Below are 18585 nucleotides of genomic sequence, written 5' to 3'. Positions count from 1 at the left end.
AAGAGATAACAAGCTGATTTCGTGCTGATAACTGTTTATTATGTTAGTCCGTGCAGGAGAATGGAGGCTCGAAGTTGTTATGAGATAAGATAACGAATGCAAAGAAACGGGGGGTTTTATACAAGGAGAAATTTTTTACTGATGATACTGGTAAGGTTTTGACTTCCCCGTAGGTCAAAAGTGTCTCAAATTGAACGGAGAAGGTGGTTTTATCATTTGGGCAGATTAAGCACCAAGCAGTGAAACATGTAAGCTTAATGATGGACAGATCATTACAACATTCATGAATGCATACTCATGAATACACGGGGATACAATCAAATTCTGTTGTTAATAAATTTCCTATTGAGTTATTGTGTTTTATACGTGATTAAGTTGGACTTGAACCGTAAAAATTCAGAGGGAGGGAGGGGGAATCGTCAGAGAGAGAGAGAGAGAGAGAGAGAGACAAGAAATTTAATCAATATATTTTTTTCCTCATGACTGTCCCGGACTTGTTTGAGGAAGATAAATGTTATCATGATGACGCTGATTGATCTGATTACCTATTAACACTATCTGGCTACTCTGCCGCCCTTGTTTTACGATAACAGAAATTAATTGAAAGCTGGCAGGACTGTTATAAAAAATCTAGTTGAACAAAGACATCGGTTGCCCACCCGATAAATTGCAGACTTCCATTCACGACAATAGTTTGGTGAGCCAATATGACTCAAAAGGAACACCAAAAGCTGAAGCTGACGTTTTTCTTTCCCTTGGAATGTACAATTATAGTAGGCTTATCTCTCGTGTTTTCCCCGTTTGTTTGGTATGACCAAGATCTAAATACTGGCTTAATCTTATTTTCTTTTCCTACACAAAATAAATAACCATTGATCTGGTATACTTACATGTCTCGGTCTCCTCATCTTTGCGAATCCCCACATCAAGTGAAGTGAAGCAACAGTTAACCCACAGTTCTCTAAACTAGACATACAGACTTTCTAATCCTCTCGTCAAGACTGATTCTGTTCTGTCATTCCCACGACTCTGTTTTTATATTCTGTCATCTTTCCGTTTAGATTTGCAAATATAGTTTGTTCCGACACGAAATACAAACCATCGGTCCTTTACATTAGGAATTACTTTCAGCGAAGCTGGAAACGGCAGTTGAACTTTCTAATAAGGTGGTTAGGCAATTAACTACCGTCCGGTAGGCGGGAGTCCCGCCTGCCCGGCCCCTCGAGTAGGATGCCTTGACGAGGTGAGGGGCTAAGGGATCCTGGGCTTTGGGCCCGGGTCCTGACGAATCATCCTACATAGTTTTTGATTTAATTGGCGTGGACATTTCCACATTCGCAAAATTTTACTGCTTAGTTGAGTCTGAAAAGGGATCGTTTTTTGGAAGGGGTTCGCATTCGAAGCTAATTGTGGGAGTTGTGGTGGCTGAGTCGCCACCCGAGATAGTTTGGACCTAAGAGATGGTGATGGGATTTTTCCCATTGCTATCTTGAGGGCGGAACCATCTCCGGGGATCAGCCCATCGGAATCCAGGGGGGGCTGGTTTTTGGAGGTGGGACTCCTGGCTTTTGTCCGGAAGCCCACCAGTACGGTTGGAGTGGGGAGTCAGTCCCCATTAGTGGGGGCAGAACTCCCAGCAGGCGGATTGGCTTATACCTGGGCCACTGCAAGCGTACTGGTGCTATCCTGAAAGGTTAGGGTATGGGGTGGACTGTTGGGAGTCAACTCTCACTTGTGCCATTGGTGGAGAATGCGAATACCTGACTGATCTACGATACTTTCTTGATATGACCAAGCAGTTTTGGGTGGGTGGATGAACCAGTTTGTGTGTGGTGGTCTGATGTGTGCATGCTTGGCATCTAGGGTCTCTTCGCGGGCTTTGGGACTGTGTTGGGGTGGGAAGCTGAGCAGTAGAGCTGCCCAGTTTGCCCTTTTGATATGCTGTCGGGGTCTGTGCGGGGGCTCTTGGGTGTCGGGTATGCACTTTTGGACCTTTGCATGTGGACTGGTTTAAACTTATGGATTTGGCTTTTAGTTCTCCTCCCCTGGATCCGATGACTTAACGGCACTGGCAACGACTTCTGGCATGAACATGGATACGGGCTTGGCTGTTGGACAGAACCAAACACTGAGAAACCAGGGTGTTAATAAATCTGGTGGATTTGATTCAAATAATAGGGTCCTTTATTGCACTAATGTAAGTTTGTCATTAGATTACGAATGTTTATACAGTGTAGTAAAACAATTTGGCAAAGTGGAAAGAATTAAATTAATTCTAGAAAAAGATAAGCAGTCATTTTGTGCTTTTGTTAAATTTTCCTCTCCTTTGGAAGCTAGTGAGGCACAACAAAGACTCCATGGCTACATTCTAAATGACTCAGTTCTCAGCACGAAAGTGTTTTCAGTAAAAAACTTGAATGATGAGCCGAAGACTGAAGAACATGGACCAGTCCCATGTACCAGAGCTCTTCCTCCCCCTTTATGGCATGTTGCAATCTACAAGGAGGGAGGGAAAAACTTAATAAAAGCTGCTGAATGCATTGAAAGCAAGGTTGGTTCCATTCCCATTGGAAATTTAAAACGGTATGGAAAGAACCTTCTAATAAAAGCTGGTAATGAGACCCAAGCAGTTCTGTTATCTAACTTTAAACCTTCAACACGCTGAAGGGGGTAGTTTACTCAAAAGACTTGCATGTTTTTAAAGAGGAGGAGATTCTCCATCGATGTCCTCCTTGTGTATCTCATGTAAAAAAAACTGGGTGGTGATGCAGCTATCCTTTTAACATTTTCTTCCAATTACCTACCTGATACCATCATTGTTGGCCATGAGAGGATGCAGGTAAAAAAATATAAAAGAAACCCTAAACAGTGTCGCAAATGCTTTGAATATGGCCACATTCAAAACTCTTACAATAATAATAAAAGATGTCCTGTGTGCTCTGCAGAGCACGATAATTTTGACGATTGCGAAGCAGCCCGATACTGTTTTCTTTGTAAGGGTGATCACACTCCAAATTCTAGGGCTTGTCCCAGATATAAATTTGAACAAGAAGCGTTGGCAGTGGCAGATAATGAACATATCAGCATTAGTGAAGCAAAGCGCACGGTAATGGGGGCAAACAAAAGTGCCAACACTACGTATGCTTCTGTAATAAAACTTATGAAAACTTCCAGCAATGTAAGACCACCAATAACTGCGTCTGATAGCAGATATCACAAACCTGGTATTTCTCGAACTATAAATAATAATGAAATTCTCCAAACTGGTCAGAAACTTTCGTCGGCAAGTGCTTTGGAGTCCAATACCAAAAATTGTACTTCCGAAAGCACGGAAAATTTATCTTCCACCACATCCACAACTGTCGATTCATCTTCAAAAATAAGGGTGCCAAAATCAACCAATAATTCAGGAAAATATTCTGAAAATACTTCCAACAAAAATAAGCTAAAGGAACAATCCCAGTTAGATAGAGCTAGTTCAGAGCCATCAATCGCCACAGCCGCAAACAAAAATAATAATAAAACTACAGTTGCAACTACCAAGAAGCACACAAGAAATACTTCCCCAAATAATGATAACATTATAATAAAAACTTCAAATGGGTTCAGTGTTTTGGAAGAGATGTCTCCTCCTAGAAAGGTGGTTCCAGAAGTAGAGTCAGAACAAAAACATCTGAGTTCAGTTCAGTCTTGCCGCCCTAAGACAAATAGGATTAGTGGTGCACAGAACCACAGTAGTAATTCTGAACATCAGGTTCATAATAAAAAATATGAAGATCAGCCAAAGACCCTGAACTCCAATTCAGATGAAAAGGGATTAAGAAAACAATCTCTTATAAAGGAGAATTTCCCACTCCACCCTAGGAACAGTACTTCCCCTCCAAGGAGTGGGAAGTAGCACATTTTACCACCTTAGCATTCTTGCTCGATATCCTTCAGTGGAACTGTAAAGGTCTCAGAGCCCGTACAGAAGACCTTGAAGTTTTAATGCATGAATTCAATCCATGGATTATATGCCTACAGGAAACAATGTTAGGCAGCTCTACTTATAATCCTGGACTAAATTATTCAATATTTAAATCATATCCCCCAGCTGGTGATCGTGCTCATGGAGGTGCTGCAATTATTATTAATAAATCTCTACAGTACTCCACAATACAATTAAATACAACACTGCAAGCTGTCGCCATTTCAGTCATTTTGGAAAAGAGGATAACAATCTGCTCCTTATACCTTCCACCAGACCTTGCTTTTAATATTGGAGATATTCAGTCGTTAATTGACCAACTTCCAGCTCCTTTACTTCTGCTAGGTGATTTTAATGCCCACAACCCCCTTTGGGGAAGTCGGTTTTTAGATAGTAAAGGGAAATTAATCGAAGACCTTATTGACAGGAATGATGTTACCCTATATAATAATGGGTCAATGACTTTACACAACATTCACGATAATCATTTCTCTGCACTAGACCTTAGTATCTCTTCAACTAGTATTCACCTTGATTTTAATTGGTCTGTTAATGAAGATTTAAATGGAAGTGATCACTACCTGATCCTTTTGAAATATGCACTGAATGCTCCATCTGAAGTTTTACCTTAGTGGAAGATAGAGGACGCAGACTGGGATAAATTCAGTAAGGGTGTCAATCTAGATAAGGAGTTTGAGTCCTTTCATTCTCATCTAGATGCCTATGATTACTTTATTGAATCTATTTTGAAGAGTGCTGAAGGCTCGATTCCAAAAACAAAAGGCAAACCTCGTAGACCTGCAGTTCCCTGGTGGAATAAGACATGTGGTATTCTGAGAAAAGTGACTAGGAAGTGCTACAGACGTTACAAAACTACTGGCTCCCCTCAGTCTAAATTAATCTACAAACGTGCTTTAGCTAAGCAGCGGCGCTTCTATAAGAAAGCCAAAAGAGAATGTTGGCTTTACTATATTAATGGAATAAACTCCAAGACCCCACTAAGAGTGGTGTGGCGCAAAATAAGGAAACCGAGTGGAAAATTTGTTGCGTCTCCATTGCCCTCACTAAAAATAAATGACACTCTAATCACAGAGCCCACTGAAGTTGCCAGTGAGCTAGGAAAACACTTTTCTAAAGCTTCCAGCCCTAACAATTATTCTCCAGAGTTTAAAAGAATTAGGAATTCTGAAATGTGTCTGAAGTTTGATTCGGGAAAATCTGAACCATACAACTACAAATTTTCCCTAAGAGAACTTCGTGAGGCGCTCTCCTCAAGTGAATCCACAGCTCCAGCTGAGGAAACAATCATATATGAAATGCTGAAACACCTCCCAGATGATGCCAAAAAATATTTACTGAAGATTCTAAACAAAATATGGGAAACTGGAATTTTACCCAAGGACTGGAGAATATCCATAATTGTCCCTATTAAAAAGCCTAATAAAGATGCTTCCCAAGCCACCAGCTATAGACCAATAGCTCTTACCAGCTATGTATGTAAGCTGATGGAGAAAATGATAAATACTAGACTAGTTTGGCACCTGGAAACCAAAGGATTACTATCGCAATTTCAATTTGGTTTCAGAAAAAACTGCTCCACCCTTGATCCCCTGCTGAGGCTGACCAACCAAATCCAGCAAGGATTCGCCAAACAGTGTCTGACCATTGGCATATTTTTTAACTTGGAGAAAGCATATGACACTACCTGGAGAACTGGCATCATGAAACAATTGCACAAGATGGGCATATGTGGAAGAACGATCAGGTTTATATATTCATTTTTAGCAGACAGACTTTTTAAGGTAAGAGTGGGAAACTCCTTCTCCCTACCTTTTATGCAGGAGGAAGGAGTTCCCCAAGGAAGCGTTTTAAGTGTAACACTTTTTCAGTGGCAATAAATAGTGTGGTTGAAAAAATCTCACCCCCTGTTAAATGCTCGCTTTTTGTCGATGACCTTGCAATATACTGCACAGGATATGATTCCTTGTCTGTATGTAAACATTTGCAAAGATCTATTAATGCTATTACTAAGTGGGCTGATGAGAATGGTTTCAAATTCTCCTCTTCCAAAACAGTTGCAGTAAGATTCACCAGGTACCGGCGTGTGGAAGAGGTTCCCACACTTAGTTTAAAATGGTCCATCCTTCCTTACGAGAGTGAAGTTAAATTTCTGGGGATGACTATTGACCATAAATTAACATGGGCTAGCCACATAAATGCCCTAAAGTTTAATGTTAAACAATCTATGAGTATTTTAAAGGTTGTTTCTGGATTTAGTTGGGGGGCTGATAAGAAATCCCTTCTGAGGCTATATGACTCTCTGTGTCCATCTAAGCTAGACTATGGCTGTCAGATTTATTCCTCAGCCTGTAAAACCAAGCTAAAGGAACTGGATGTTGCACATAACATGGGGTTGAGAATATGCTTAGGGGCTTTTAGAACTTCGCCTGTTGAAAGCATATATGTCGACACAGATCATTTACCCCTTGATCTAAGAGGGCAAGAGCTAGGGTTGCGATACATGGCTAGAATGAAAAGTGCTCCCAAAAATCCCTCCTTTCAAGCACTAAAGGAAACAGACTCTCGAAGTTTTTCTGGTACAAGAGCTTCTAAACCATTCCAAATTCGACTGAATGAGGATGTTAGGAATTATCATCTTAAATCCCAGAAAGTCCTGGAAGTAGAATATCCTGTAAATCCTCCATGGCTGATCCCAGAAGCATCAATATGTAAGAAACTGTTTAACAAAAAGGACTGCACTGAAGAAGAGATTAGGGGAAAATTTTTAGAGCACGATGTTACTCATACTAATTTTACAAAGATCTATACAGATGGATCAAAGTCGGATAGTGGTGTTGGTTGCGCTGTTATCCTTGGTGATACAGCGTACACAGCTAAATTACCTGACTCTGCATCAATATTTACTGCCGAATTAACAGCCGTAGTGTCTGCCCTAGATTTAGTTTTTCAAAGTAGTGACTCTAATTTTGTCATATACTCAGACTCTAGAAGCACCTTAGAAGCTATTAAAAAATTTAATAGCTTTCATCCATTAATTCAAAAAGTTCAGGAGTGGCTTTTTCGTATATATTGTCGACGTAAATCAGTCTGTTTCTGTTGGGTCCCTTCTCACGTGGGGATTCACGGAAACGAGATGGCAGACAGGGAAGCGAAAGCTGCTAGTATTTTATCAGAAACCTCTTTCAGAAAAGTGCCTCATACAGACCTAAAAGGTCCCATTAGATCTTATGTTTTAAGTAAATGGCAAGAAAGGTGGACTTCTCCTCTTCTTGCCAATAATAAGAAGTATAGAAATATTAGGGATAATATACTACTGTGGTCTTCGTCATTCCAGCTTGACAGACGAACAGAGGTTATTTTAACCAGATTAAGGATTGGGCACACTCGTCTAACCCATCAGTTTATTTTAGAAGGAAGCAGCCCTCCAGAGTGTGCTTACTGTGACAAGACACTAACAGTGGAGCACATTCTGGTGGTCTGCCCCAGATATTTTAACCAAAGAGAGAGATATTTTCAGGGTAAATCCCTGTCTGATATTTTGGGAGATGAAGCAGATATTTCTGCTATCATCTCTTTTTTAAAGTGTATTAAAATTTTTAACGATATTTAATTTATTTAATATATTTATTACATCACGTAGAATTTTAATTACATTAAATTTTTTATGTATATATCACATCATTCATTAAACTTCATACCCTTATTTATTGGTCACATCACTTCATTTTATTTATTAATCATTTCCTTCATGAATTCATAACTTTAACATAATCTATTTTCTCTCCATTACGGCGCTGAATGGCCTTGTTGGCCCCAGTGCCTTGGCTTTTGCCCTAAATATCATACACCCATCCATCCCGCCTGCCCGGATGTAATAATGTGAACATTCTAATTTGCTTTCGGCCGTTGTGCGATGGGGACGTGTTTCTCGCTCTCTGCCCTGACTGCTGTTGAGCTGTTTTCTGGTGGGATCTTTTCTTTTTCCTTGCTAGTAATTGCTGTGTGTTTGTTCTCAATATGCAACCCCATGAAGGAAATAAACCTCGTGGGCCCGCCTTTCCCCAGCACGTGTGTCCTGGGGTGGCGGGCCTGCACGCCCTTTGCTCCTCTTGCAGGGGGCGTGTGTGTTCACGGTTGTCGACTTGTACCAAGTGTTGCTCCTGGTCAGCTGAGAAGTGGGCTAAGTTTGAGGGGAGGAAATAGTACGAAGGAAGCCTTCCAATGCGTCATCTGAGGGTTATACATCCCCGATGACTCCCTTGGTGGCTAATCCTTTCAGGATTGTTTCTTTCTCCCGGTAAACTTCCCCTTCTGGCTGCCTCTCCTTCAGGAGAGAAACCCCCTTCTGTCTTCTTCACTCGCTTCGTCGGGCATAGAACGACGGGGAGTGGGGCGCAGATGATCGGGACGACCTCTTCCCAGGGGCCTCTCCTCACCCCAGGGGGAATTTTTCCCTCCAGAGCGAGTAGAGACTCCCTCCATTGACCCGACTTTTTCGTCAGGTTTGGTGGTAGAGGCTTCTCTCAGGGGTCAGCCTATGGATCTAACCCTGGCTCAACCTGGGTCTCCCTGGCATCCCATCACTGGAGGGCTTCCTCTCCCACCTGACTGGCACTCCAGTGGTAACCCACGCCATGGCTACCGCTACCACCAACACTGTGACTATGACAGCTTTTGCCAAGATGCCAGTGACTGTCTCGTCTCACCTGGGGACCCAGGTTGACCTCTGTGCTGGTATCCCAGCATGCAGTGCCTCTGCCTCCTGGCTTCTCTATGGCCTTGCTGTCCCAACCAGGTCCCTCCATAATGGTGACCTCTTCCGTTCCTCATCTTAAGGCTCCTGTTCCTGCTGTTCCTGGCTTTGCTGGCACCTGGGCTATCCTGGCTGCTCCACCTGACCCAGCTATCTTGGTCTCCCCAGTTGCAGCTCCTGGCTTCCCTGGCTCTTGGCCTGTCCTGGCTCCTCCACCTACCCAGGCTGTTCCAGTTACCCCAGTCGCTGCTCCTGGCTTTCCTGGCTCTCGGGCTGTACTGGCTGCCCTGGCTACTGCTGCCTCCACTGTTGATAAATTTGCTGCCCGGGTCACTCCCGCTACCCTGGCCACCACTGGTGCTGCCGTGACATCTGCTGCTCCCTCCTGGGTGGAGGACTTGACCGCCATCATTCTTCCCAGGCTCGTCAGTCAAAGAAGAAGGCTGTCTTCCCCCACCCCGGAAATCCCATTCTGGGACTTCTAAGGACTGCATCCCTCCAAAGGGGAAGCAGTGGGATCTCTCGTCGGCTCTTCCCATCCTTCAGGTCAGGGAGCCAAATTGTTGACCCCTGGGTCTAGCGTTTCGGGAGCCGCGGGCATGCAAACCTCGGTCTGCACACGCGTTGCCACACCTAAGAAGTCCTCTTCGAAGGCTGGCACTATGTCGGGCCCCCGCTCGCAACCGCTCCGAATACCCAGGCCTCTAAGGAGACTCAAGTATCCCAAACCAGTACTGGAAAGTCCACTCTCCATACTGATTCGGGCACAGGACGGGAGAAAGAGCCAAGACATGCAGGTGTCTCGGCTCCTCCTGCTGGTACCGCCTCAGTGCCAAGCTAGGTTCCCAGGTAGGTGCTTCAGTCTCTCAAGTCCAAGCATCTGGCGAGACAGAGAGGAGGTCCCCTGTACAGTCTTCTTGCAAGGTCCCAGCCTTGAAGAATACTGGTGCCTGTCAAGAGGACAGTGCAAGTTCTCGTCAGCCAGCCGCTCATTCGACTCCACCCAGTCCATGATCATGTTTGCATGACTGACCTGGCTTGGTCAAGTTGAGCGCCCGGCTCAGCTCACGTGAACCGCTACGTTCTCCTTGGGACAGAGCTTCACCGAGGAAAAAGCGTTCTCCTGGACCATGGTTTCTGTCATCACCGTGGGTTGATGACCACTCTGCCAGCTCCTGCTGGTTCTGTCAGCAAAACTGGTGGGGGTGCCCGATCCTCCTCGCCTACCCCCCTCAACCTCCTGGGGTTTCCCTGGGAGGGGTAAGTCGGACAGGAGGAACTCTGGAGACTCCTCTCCCCAGAGTTCAACTACAAAGGCATATGTACCTGGCTCAGACCTCGGATCGACTAGGTCATACACCAGCGTAGTGCAGGAAGGATCCACGGGGTCTGCTGAGGTTCTCCCTCCTGCCGGGAGAGTAGATCAGGAGGACTGCACCATGGAAGAATTCAAGGGTCCTCTCCCCAGGATGCGGACACCCCCCAGATACAGAGGACTTTTGCAGAAGTCATTGCACTGACCCGTCAGTGCAACGACCTTGGGAAAGGGACTGTGCCTCATCTGTGGATCATTGTTTGCACCTCGAATCCTTCTAGGGTCTGGTTCCGCTTGCCGAAGGAGTTCTCGATCAAGTGAATAATTTTGTTTTTGGGCAAGATAATTCACTTCGTTCGGATAAGCTGCCTCGATAGAAGCTCTCCTGTGTGCCCTCGGAGAGGGCACTGCCAACCAAGCAGGTTGACCTGGACCTGGTGCATCTAGGCCTGGGTCTATCGCTGCAGCAGCTTAATGCAGAAGGAATCTCCCTCTTGCAGTGAGAACGCTGTGGCAGCTCTCCCGGCAGTCTCCTGGCTGGATCTGTGGTCATTCACAGTATCCAAAGCAGCTGCTTCTTTGGGTGCTATCATGCCTGGGGAGAACTTTGCTTTTGGGAGGCTGCGCCAGTCTGGAGTTAGAGCCATTTCTTACCCTGCCCACCAGACGGCAAACCTGGTGTTAAAGAGAAGAGACACTGTTCTTTCTCGTTCTGCCAGGTTTGTTGGTCCCGAGTCGGCAATGACCCTACAGAACTGACCACTGTTGGGTTCTGCCTCTCTCTTCCCTGGAGAGCTGGTGGATGCTGCTATGAACAAACGTTGGGCCGAAGACAGCGACCGCCTTGTCCATCAGGCAGTAGCCAAGACCTCTGGGTCTTTGAGCTCCAATGCAGCCTGGCCTTCGGGCCAGTCTAGCACTTCCTTGGCCCCCAAGAAGTCCCAGAGTTCGAAAGGATCCTGCAGGAACACCCAGCCTTCTTCTTCCACAAGGAAGGGTGGGCAACATGCCCCTTTCAGCCCTCTTTCCAGTCCAGTAAAGAGGGCAAGGTGAAGAAGAAGAAGAGGAAATGCTAGGGGCGGCGTTCCCCTCCAGCTGCTGCCAATGGTGGGGGGTTTCCTGTCGAACCATTGGACAACATGGCAGCAATACGGAGCCAAGCCTGGGTAGTGGATATCCTTTGGGAGTGGTATCTACTCCCCTTCAAGTCTCAGCCACCCCTCGCCAACTCTCTGGTCCATCTCTGTACCTACGTTCCTGGTTCAACGAAGGATCTCACTCTCATGCAAGAAGTGCGAGCCATGCTAAGCAAGGGTGCTATGGAAGTCGTGTTGGATCAGTCCCCAGGCTTTTACAGCCGTGTCTTTCTCGTGGAGAAAGCTCCAGGGAACTGGAGACTGGTCATAGATCTCTCCCCTGAACCGATTAGTTCACTAGACTCGGTTCAAGATGGAGACGGCTCTTTCTGTGCTTGCCTCCATCAGGGAGAATGATTTCATGATTACAGTGGATCTGAAGGATGCATATTTTCAAATACCCATCCATCCATCCTCCTGCGAGTACCTTTGCTTTATCCTTGAGGAGATGGTGTTCCAATTCAGGGCACTCTGTTCTGGGCTCTCGACTCCCCCGAGGTGTTTGCGCAAGTGTTCACCCTAGTATCAGCCTGGGCCCATTCGCACGGGATGCGTCTATTGAGGTATCTTGACAATTGGCTGGTCCTGGCTCATGGTTGCTTCAGGACAGGGATCGGCTTCTCAAGTTTTGCCATGATCTGGAGATCATGATAAATCTCGAGAAGTCAGATCTTGCCCCCAAGCTAAGGATAAGGTACTTGAGCATGCTGATAGATATGGTAGCAGCAAGATTCTTCCCCTTGACTCTTGTATCAGCAGGTTCAGGAAAGCAGCACAGCTGTTCCTGTTTCAACAGGAGCAGCCAGCTTGGCAGTGGCAAGCCATCATCGGTTACCTGTCATCATTGGAGAAGCTGGTCCCTCATGGGCGTCTACACCTACGGTCCCTGCAGTGGCAAGTGAAGGATATACTGGTCCCAGTCTTGAGACCCCCAGTCTTTTCTTATCCCTCTTTCGGAGGAGGTGAGAGAGGACCTATACTGATGGATGGACGACAGGAACCTCTTAATAGGAGTATGCCTACATACTCCCCTTCTGGACTTGCTTCTGATCTCGGACGCATCGACCAAGGGATGGGGTGCACTCCTGGGGGAGTTGCTGACTTCAGAAGTGTGGCACCGAGATGACAAGCACCTTCACATCAGCATCCTGGAACTCAAGGAGGCCTTCCTGGCCCTCCAAGAGTTTCAGGATTGAGTGATGGGACACTCAGTGGTGTTGATGAGCGGCAGCACCTTGGTAGCGGAATACCTCAACAAGCAAGGGGTCCTGGTGTCCCTTCTGCTTCATCAGTTGACAATGCAGGTGCATGAGTGGGCTCTGGCCCACTCAGTAGAGCTGTCAGCCAGGTACATTCCAGGCAAGAGGAATGTAGTGGCAGACAAGCTCAGTCGCCAGAATCAGGCGACAGGGACAGAGTGGTCCCTTCACCCAGACATTGCGCAGATGTTGTTCGATATGTGGGGGTGTCCAGTCATAGATCTGTTTGCTGCCTGGCACAAGAGAAAACTTTAGGTCTTCTGCTCTGTCGCTGCAGAGGATGCATCCCAACGCCCTTGGGACAACCTCGACATCTACGCCTTTCCTCCGTTTTGTCTGAATCGCAGGGTGATCAGCCAAGTGGTGATCACCCTGAATCTGAGGATGATTCTGGTGGCTCCCAAAAGGCCCCAGGATAACCCTACCTGCTAGCTCTTCTTTCTGAGCTACTAAAAGAGATTCCTTCCTTGTCCAACCTGCTGTGTCAGTCCTCTGCAGCTGTATACCAGGGAAAGTTTGCCATCTTTTGTGCTTGGTGTCGTAGATGGGGTATCTCTCTGGTCAGAGCTACTGTCCAGCAGGTCGTGAACTTCCTCCTCTTTCTTCTCTGAGAGAAGCTGCTCTCCATTTCATCTGTAAAAGGCTACAGAGCTGCATTCAGCCTAGTCTTGCAGCTGAACGGGGTAGATATTTCCTCTTTCGAGATTTCTCTACTGATGAGAAGCTTCGAGAGGTCTTGCCCACCCAGGGAGCCTGACTCGTGCACCGTACGAGCCTTAACAATAGTTGTCAGACAGGGATCTGGTCCCTGACGCTAGGTTTAAGTCCTTCACGATCCCCTCCCTAGAGGACTTTGTAGGTAATGACACAGACGAGATGCTACTGCGTCCTGTCAGAGTGCTGCTGCGCTATCTGACGAGAACTTGCCATCTGTAGCCTGAGTGTCGACGACTCTTCATTAGTGCTGACTCGACCAAGAAAGAGGTGTCCAAGAACACGATTTCTTTCTTGGCCTTGTGAGATGATTAGGAGAGCGTACTCTGCTGCTGGAGAAGACAACACCATTACCTTCCGCCCAAGAGCTCATAAAGTCCAGAGCATTGGTCTGACCCTTGCATTCTGGAAGAACCTGTCAGTTCCTCAGGTATTGAAAGCGGGGGTGTGATCTCAACAGACCACTTTCACTTCTTTCTACCCTCTGGATATTGCCCACAAGTGGTTGTGGATATAAGAATGAGTGTGGGAGTGACTGGCCTCTTCTTCTTCTCTTCCCTTGGCTCTCTTCTTGCTGGCAGAAAGCGGATGTGCTGTTACATACTGGATCTGGTTGTCAGTGCAAGTAAGCATACACTTCGAGCTTCCATTCTATTTCCTTTCTGGATCATAGAAGCAAACCCACTCCTTCCTCTAGCAGGAGGAGGAAGGAGACCATGACAATAAGACAAACCGATACTTGTATTTGCCTTACTGTCGCCGACTTTTTAAGGTTCATCCTAGCCTTTTTTTGTATGAAATGATGTCTTCCTCATTCATACGAAAAAGCCCAGAAGTCTGACAATTGGTCTCGTGTTTCCTACAACCCGATCATTTTGTCAGAGGCAGGTTTTCCCTTCCTCGCTTTATCGACCAGGAAGGGAATACAAGGTGTACCAAATTCCAGTCAGTTTGTAGAGACTCACTCAGATTCCTTCCTCCAACCAGTGAGTCTTCCTTAGGGACAGTACAGACTATCAAACATGTATGATCAAATTGGCGTTTGACAATGCAATTTGAGAATGTAAGGACGTGTTTGAAGGATTGAACAAGCTGTTTGAAGCTGATTCGTCTAACATGACGTTTGACCAGCATGTTTGACAAGTGTGTAGTGATGTTTGATTATACATGCTCATTTGGTCAACAGCAGCCATGGTGAACACACAGGAGCACCAAGAATTTTGGTTAGAGTTCATTGAACTTTATCAATCATTTCCTTGTCTGTGGAAGATAAGAAGTGAGGATTATAAAAATCGAAACCTAAAGGTAAAGTGTTCCCTAAAATTGCTTGATAAATTGAAAGAATATATTCCCAATGCTACAAAGGATATGATACCCAAGAAAATTAACTCTCTTCGTATTAGCTACAGGAGAGAATTAAAAAAGGTGCTTTAAAGTGAAAAATCCGGTGCTGGAAGTGAAGACATCTATGCACCCTCCTTATGGTTTTTCCTCGCTCTCAATTTTCTCCGGGACCAGGAAATTCAGGAAGAAGGGATCTCTACAATAAACATAGATGAAGAGGTGAGGAAATATTTAAACACGTTTAAGGCAGTGTACAGTATATATTTAAGTAAGTTTCTGTACACTCTGTAGATAAGCCTTCAGTATACTCAAGTGGTAGCAATTAATAATCTGTGATAAACCTGATGTTATCACGAGATGATAATATTTGACTATGCACACAGTCACATAATATATTTAAGTAATACCACATCAAATGATGAAAAAATCTTTATTGTGGTCTACATTATATAAATGTAGCTTCCAGTGTATTAGAGTTAGTGAGACAGTTCACATCTCTTCTTGTACCACTCTTTCATCCAGAATCGTTTCTTTTTCTTTTTTCGTTCACTTCTTCGCTGGCAAGCACCAGCAGAATAGCTATACAAGCTCTTCTCTTGCTCATGTTTCCGCTAAGCCTCTCCAACACGTACTGACGTTTGATCAAACATATCATCAGTCTATGGCAGTGTATGAACAAACGTCTTGGTCACACATGTGTGATAGCCTGTGGTAAACTAATGTAAAGGACCGATGGTTTGTATATCGTGTCAGAACAAATCACAATTTTTGAAAGTAAATTGTATTTTTCCTAACTATACAAACCTGGGGTCCTTTACATTACATTTTCATGCCCAACTCATGCCACCCCTCAATCTGGCACCTGGGCCGAAAGGCAAATTGGAATGTGTTCATCCAGGCAGGTGGGACCCCCGCCTGCCGGGCGGTAGTTAACTCCCTAACCACCTTGTTTGAAAGTTCAACGGTCGTTTCCAGCTTCGCTGAAAGTTATTACTAATGTAAAGGACCTTAGGTTTGTATAGTTAGGAGAAATACAATTTAATTTTTAAAATTGTGATATTTACCATGAAATTCACTTTATTTTGCCATTTACTCTATATTTCCTTGCTCCCAATACTCTTTCCTTCAGTTTCACTGCATTTGCATGTTGCGACACCTTTTTAACCTTGTGATTCATAACTTATCATACAAGTAGCTCATATCAGCCCATTTGTTGATTATCCCTGAGTCTTGTCTGAATCACACTCCATTAACACTGCCGAGAAATCCATCTTAGGTGAAGTGCGACTTCACTTGATCTGGATGAGAACCTAATTAAGGGCATTTTCCACGCCAAAAAACTTTAGCGTCATTGTTTCTGAAGATCGAAATTGGGCAATCCACGCAAAGAGAATTGTGACAAACTGTTGGAAATAGTCAGCTTGGATAAAGAACGCATTTCTAAAAGAAATTTCAATACGTTTTCTCCACCCTACAAACTATGACGTATGGAAAAACTTGAGGAATGCCACATAATTTGACCAAAAATCAGAAAACTTGTAAGAACCTCCTTCATTGCGCCATACATTGAGTTATGGAACTGTGTAGCTCCTACAGTAGATAAGAATGTCTAAGAAACTGTGTATAACTATAAAACAAGGAAGAGATTGTCCCAAATTTTTATCATAATACTAATCAAATACAGGGACTTTTGTCTTTCAGTTTCCCTGTAATACTATAATTGTGGTTTTATGTCTTTCCCCTAACATGCACTATATCTTAAATCCCTGAGATTGTCTTCAATTTTGTACTAATAACCTCTAAACTGTGGCAGTGTCTTCCTCGGTGCATATCCGCCATCCGTCAGAGTTCAAGTTCTTATGCATCTGTCCAGATAAATCAAGGTGTGATGTAATGGTTCAGTTCAGCTCTGCTAACACACGATGTGATCTAGTTTCGAAACCAGAACTGACTTTGATTAACCTGTTGAAAATAAAAAAAGTTATCTTTTAAATGGAAAAAACCCAGATTTCAGTATAAATTATTTATTTTTCATTGAAATATCATCAACAACAGTTACCTATATTCCAATTCCTGGTTTCTAAGCGATTATTATACTGTTCGTGTAGGTTCAATTTACTAGCTATCCGCTTTCGTATTGTCAATCCGTTTTTCCAAATGACACTGACCTTCCTTGTTATTTACTGCTTCTCTCTTTTCTAAGGGTTTTAATTGTCTTTATCTTTACTTTTGTAAGGGCGACAAATCGCGCCTCTCCTTTCTTGTGTTTCTCCCTTCAGATGTACATTAATCACGTCATGTATATTACTGTCTTTATTTCAGATTCTTTATGTACCTCATCTTATGCATCACTGTACGGCCTTTCCGCCGATATGTATATCTACCTTTTATATGCCATGTAACCAATATTGTATGTATTTTTATGCTTGTCAGAAAACACAAATTCTGTGTGGACGCAGCGGGGCGCCTCGGGTCGCCAGCTACCTTTCCGTCCGCTTTTTGTTTTATAAACACCTGTCGAGAATAATAAAGTTTACGGGCTGCTCTAGGAGCAAGAGCCCGTGCTGGCAAAAGGACAGCTAAATCTGAAACAACATGGTAAAGAATCAGTCTCTCTTTTGACATTTCTCTTGAACCTCACACTTTCTTTAGTATTTCACTAATTTGAGTGTTTGTTTTATTCCTGGAGCATCACCCTTTTCTGCAATAAATACTTAAAATAATTATTTGAAAGTATAAACTTTAATGTTTCACTTTTCATCATCACTTATTATAATCACTTCTATTTCTAATTGCCCCCCAAAAGTTAAAAAGATATTACTAAGTTTATATTTCCTACTACTGACGTAGTACTTGTTAACATAATCCTTAACTTTCAAAGCTAATCTTTTGTGTTTCCTCCAATTTTCTGTTAGGGATTTCAGACTCTAAAGTTACGTCCTGGTCTTTATTTTCTGCAGTGTTTTATATAGGAGTATATATGTTCGGGGTTGTCCTCCACTCGGCAGAGATCACAAACTTCATCCTTGTATTTTCCAAGAAAGTTAGTCTGCGAGGCAATATATTCAGTCTAGCCTTCGTTATCATGTCATACTTTAAGACTAAAGGGAAAGTTCCATAAGGGAGTGGGTTTTAGACCAGCTATGCTATATGGTAAAGAAACGGCAAGTATGGCAAAGACAGAGAAGACAATGGACGTAGCAGAGACGAGAATCTTAAGACGGATGTCTGGCGTAACGAGGGAGGATAGGATCAGTAATGAGTATATCAGAGGGTCAACAAAGATGGTGGAAATTTCAAGGAAAATGCAGGAGGGGAAACTAAGATGGTACGGATACCTACAGAGAAGGGAGGAAGACCTTATTGTAAGGCATGCTCCGGAGACTATCTAGAAGTGCCCTGCAGGTAGAAGACGAAGAAAGAGATGGAGAGACTGTGTGAGGGAGGACTTGAGAGTCAAGGAACTTGACGAAGCAGAAGCGCACCACAGAGGTAAATGGAAGCAGTTCATCCAAAAAGACGACCCCGTATGTAATAGAAACGGGACTAAGCCGAGAAGTTGAAGACTTTAGTTCGAGTGGGCTCACGAGCGCTATAGAATTGGTTGCGTTACTGTTACCTTCCAAAATCTGAAAATTAAAATTGAGTATACTAAATAAAACTTAGAAAAAATAGAAAATTTCTAAGGTTTATGGTACCTTATTTATAATAATTTTTAGAAGTGCCGTAATACCAAAATTATCTAATTCGTTTTATGTAAGAAAAGTTGATTAAGAACAATTCTCCTCAACAAACTCATGTTATCCATCATCTGGCCGGTACTTGATGTTGACATTACACCGGCCTGAAAATGCCTGGAACTATAACGTTGTTAAGACGCCTCACCAGAAATCATTACCTGTTGCGACATTCCTTTAAGCTGTGCTCCCATTTCTCAACTGGTAATTAGTTTCAATGATGTAGCTATATTTTTTTATAACTTGTAGCTTAGCCTAGCCTAGGCAACCGCCAATTCGATACCTCATGCGAATTGACGACACGGTAGATCTGAATAAGTGCCAGGTATTACTTTGGAA

The 18585-nt window shown here is 44.0% G+C and overlaps 1 protein-coding gene across 1 annotated transcript in view; it reads left to right on the top strand.

Moving 5' to 3' along the window:
* Window positions 1-18051: 18051 nt before the first annotated feature.
* The window catches only part of LOC136854164 (poly(A) RNA polymerase, mitochondrial-like), a 133890-nt gene continuing 133356 nt past the window's right edge, over window positions 18052-18585 (top strand). The window contains exon 1 of the mRNA XM_067130435.1: window positions 18052-18450. Coding sequence (XP_066986536.1) covers window positions 18360-18450 — 91 coding nt within the window. The 5' untranslated portion in view covers window positions 18052-18359. The remainder of the gene's footprint in view (window positions 18451-18585) is intronic.

Source organism: Macrobrachium rosenbergii, chromosome 3, assembly GCF_040412425.1.
Source record: "Macrobrachium rosenbergii isolate ZJJX-2024 chromosome 3, ASM4041242v1, whole genome shotgun sequence".
NCBI classification, from domain to species: Eukaryota; Metazoa; Arthropoda; class Malacostraca; order Decapoda; family Palaemonidae; genus Macrobrachium; species Macrobrachium rosenbergii.
This window is presented reverse-complemented; position numbering and strand designations above follow the sequence as displayed.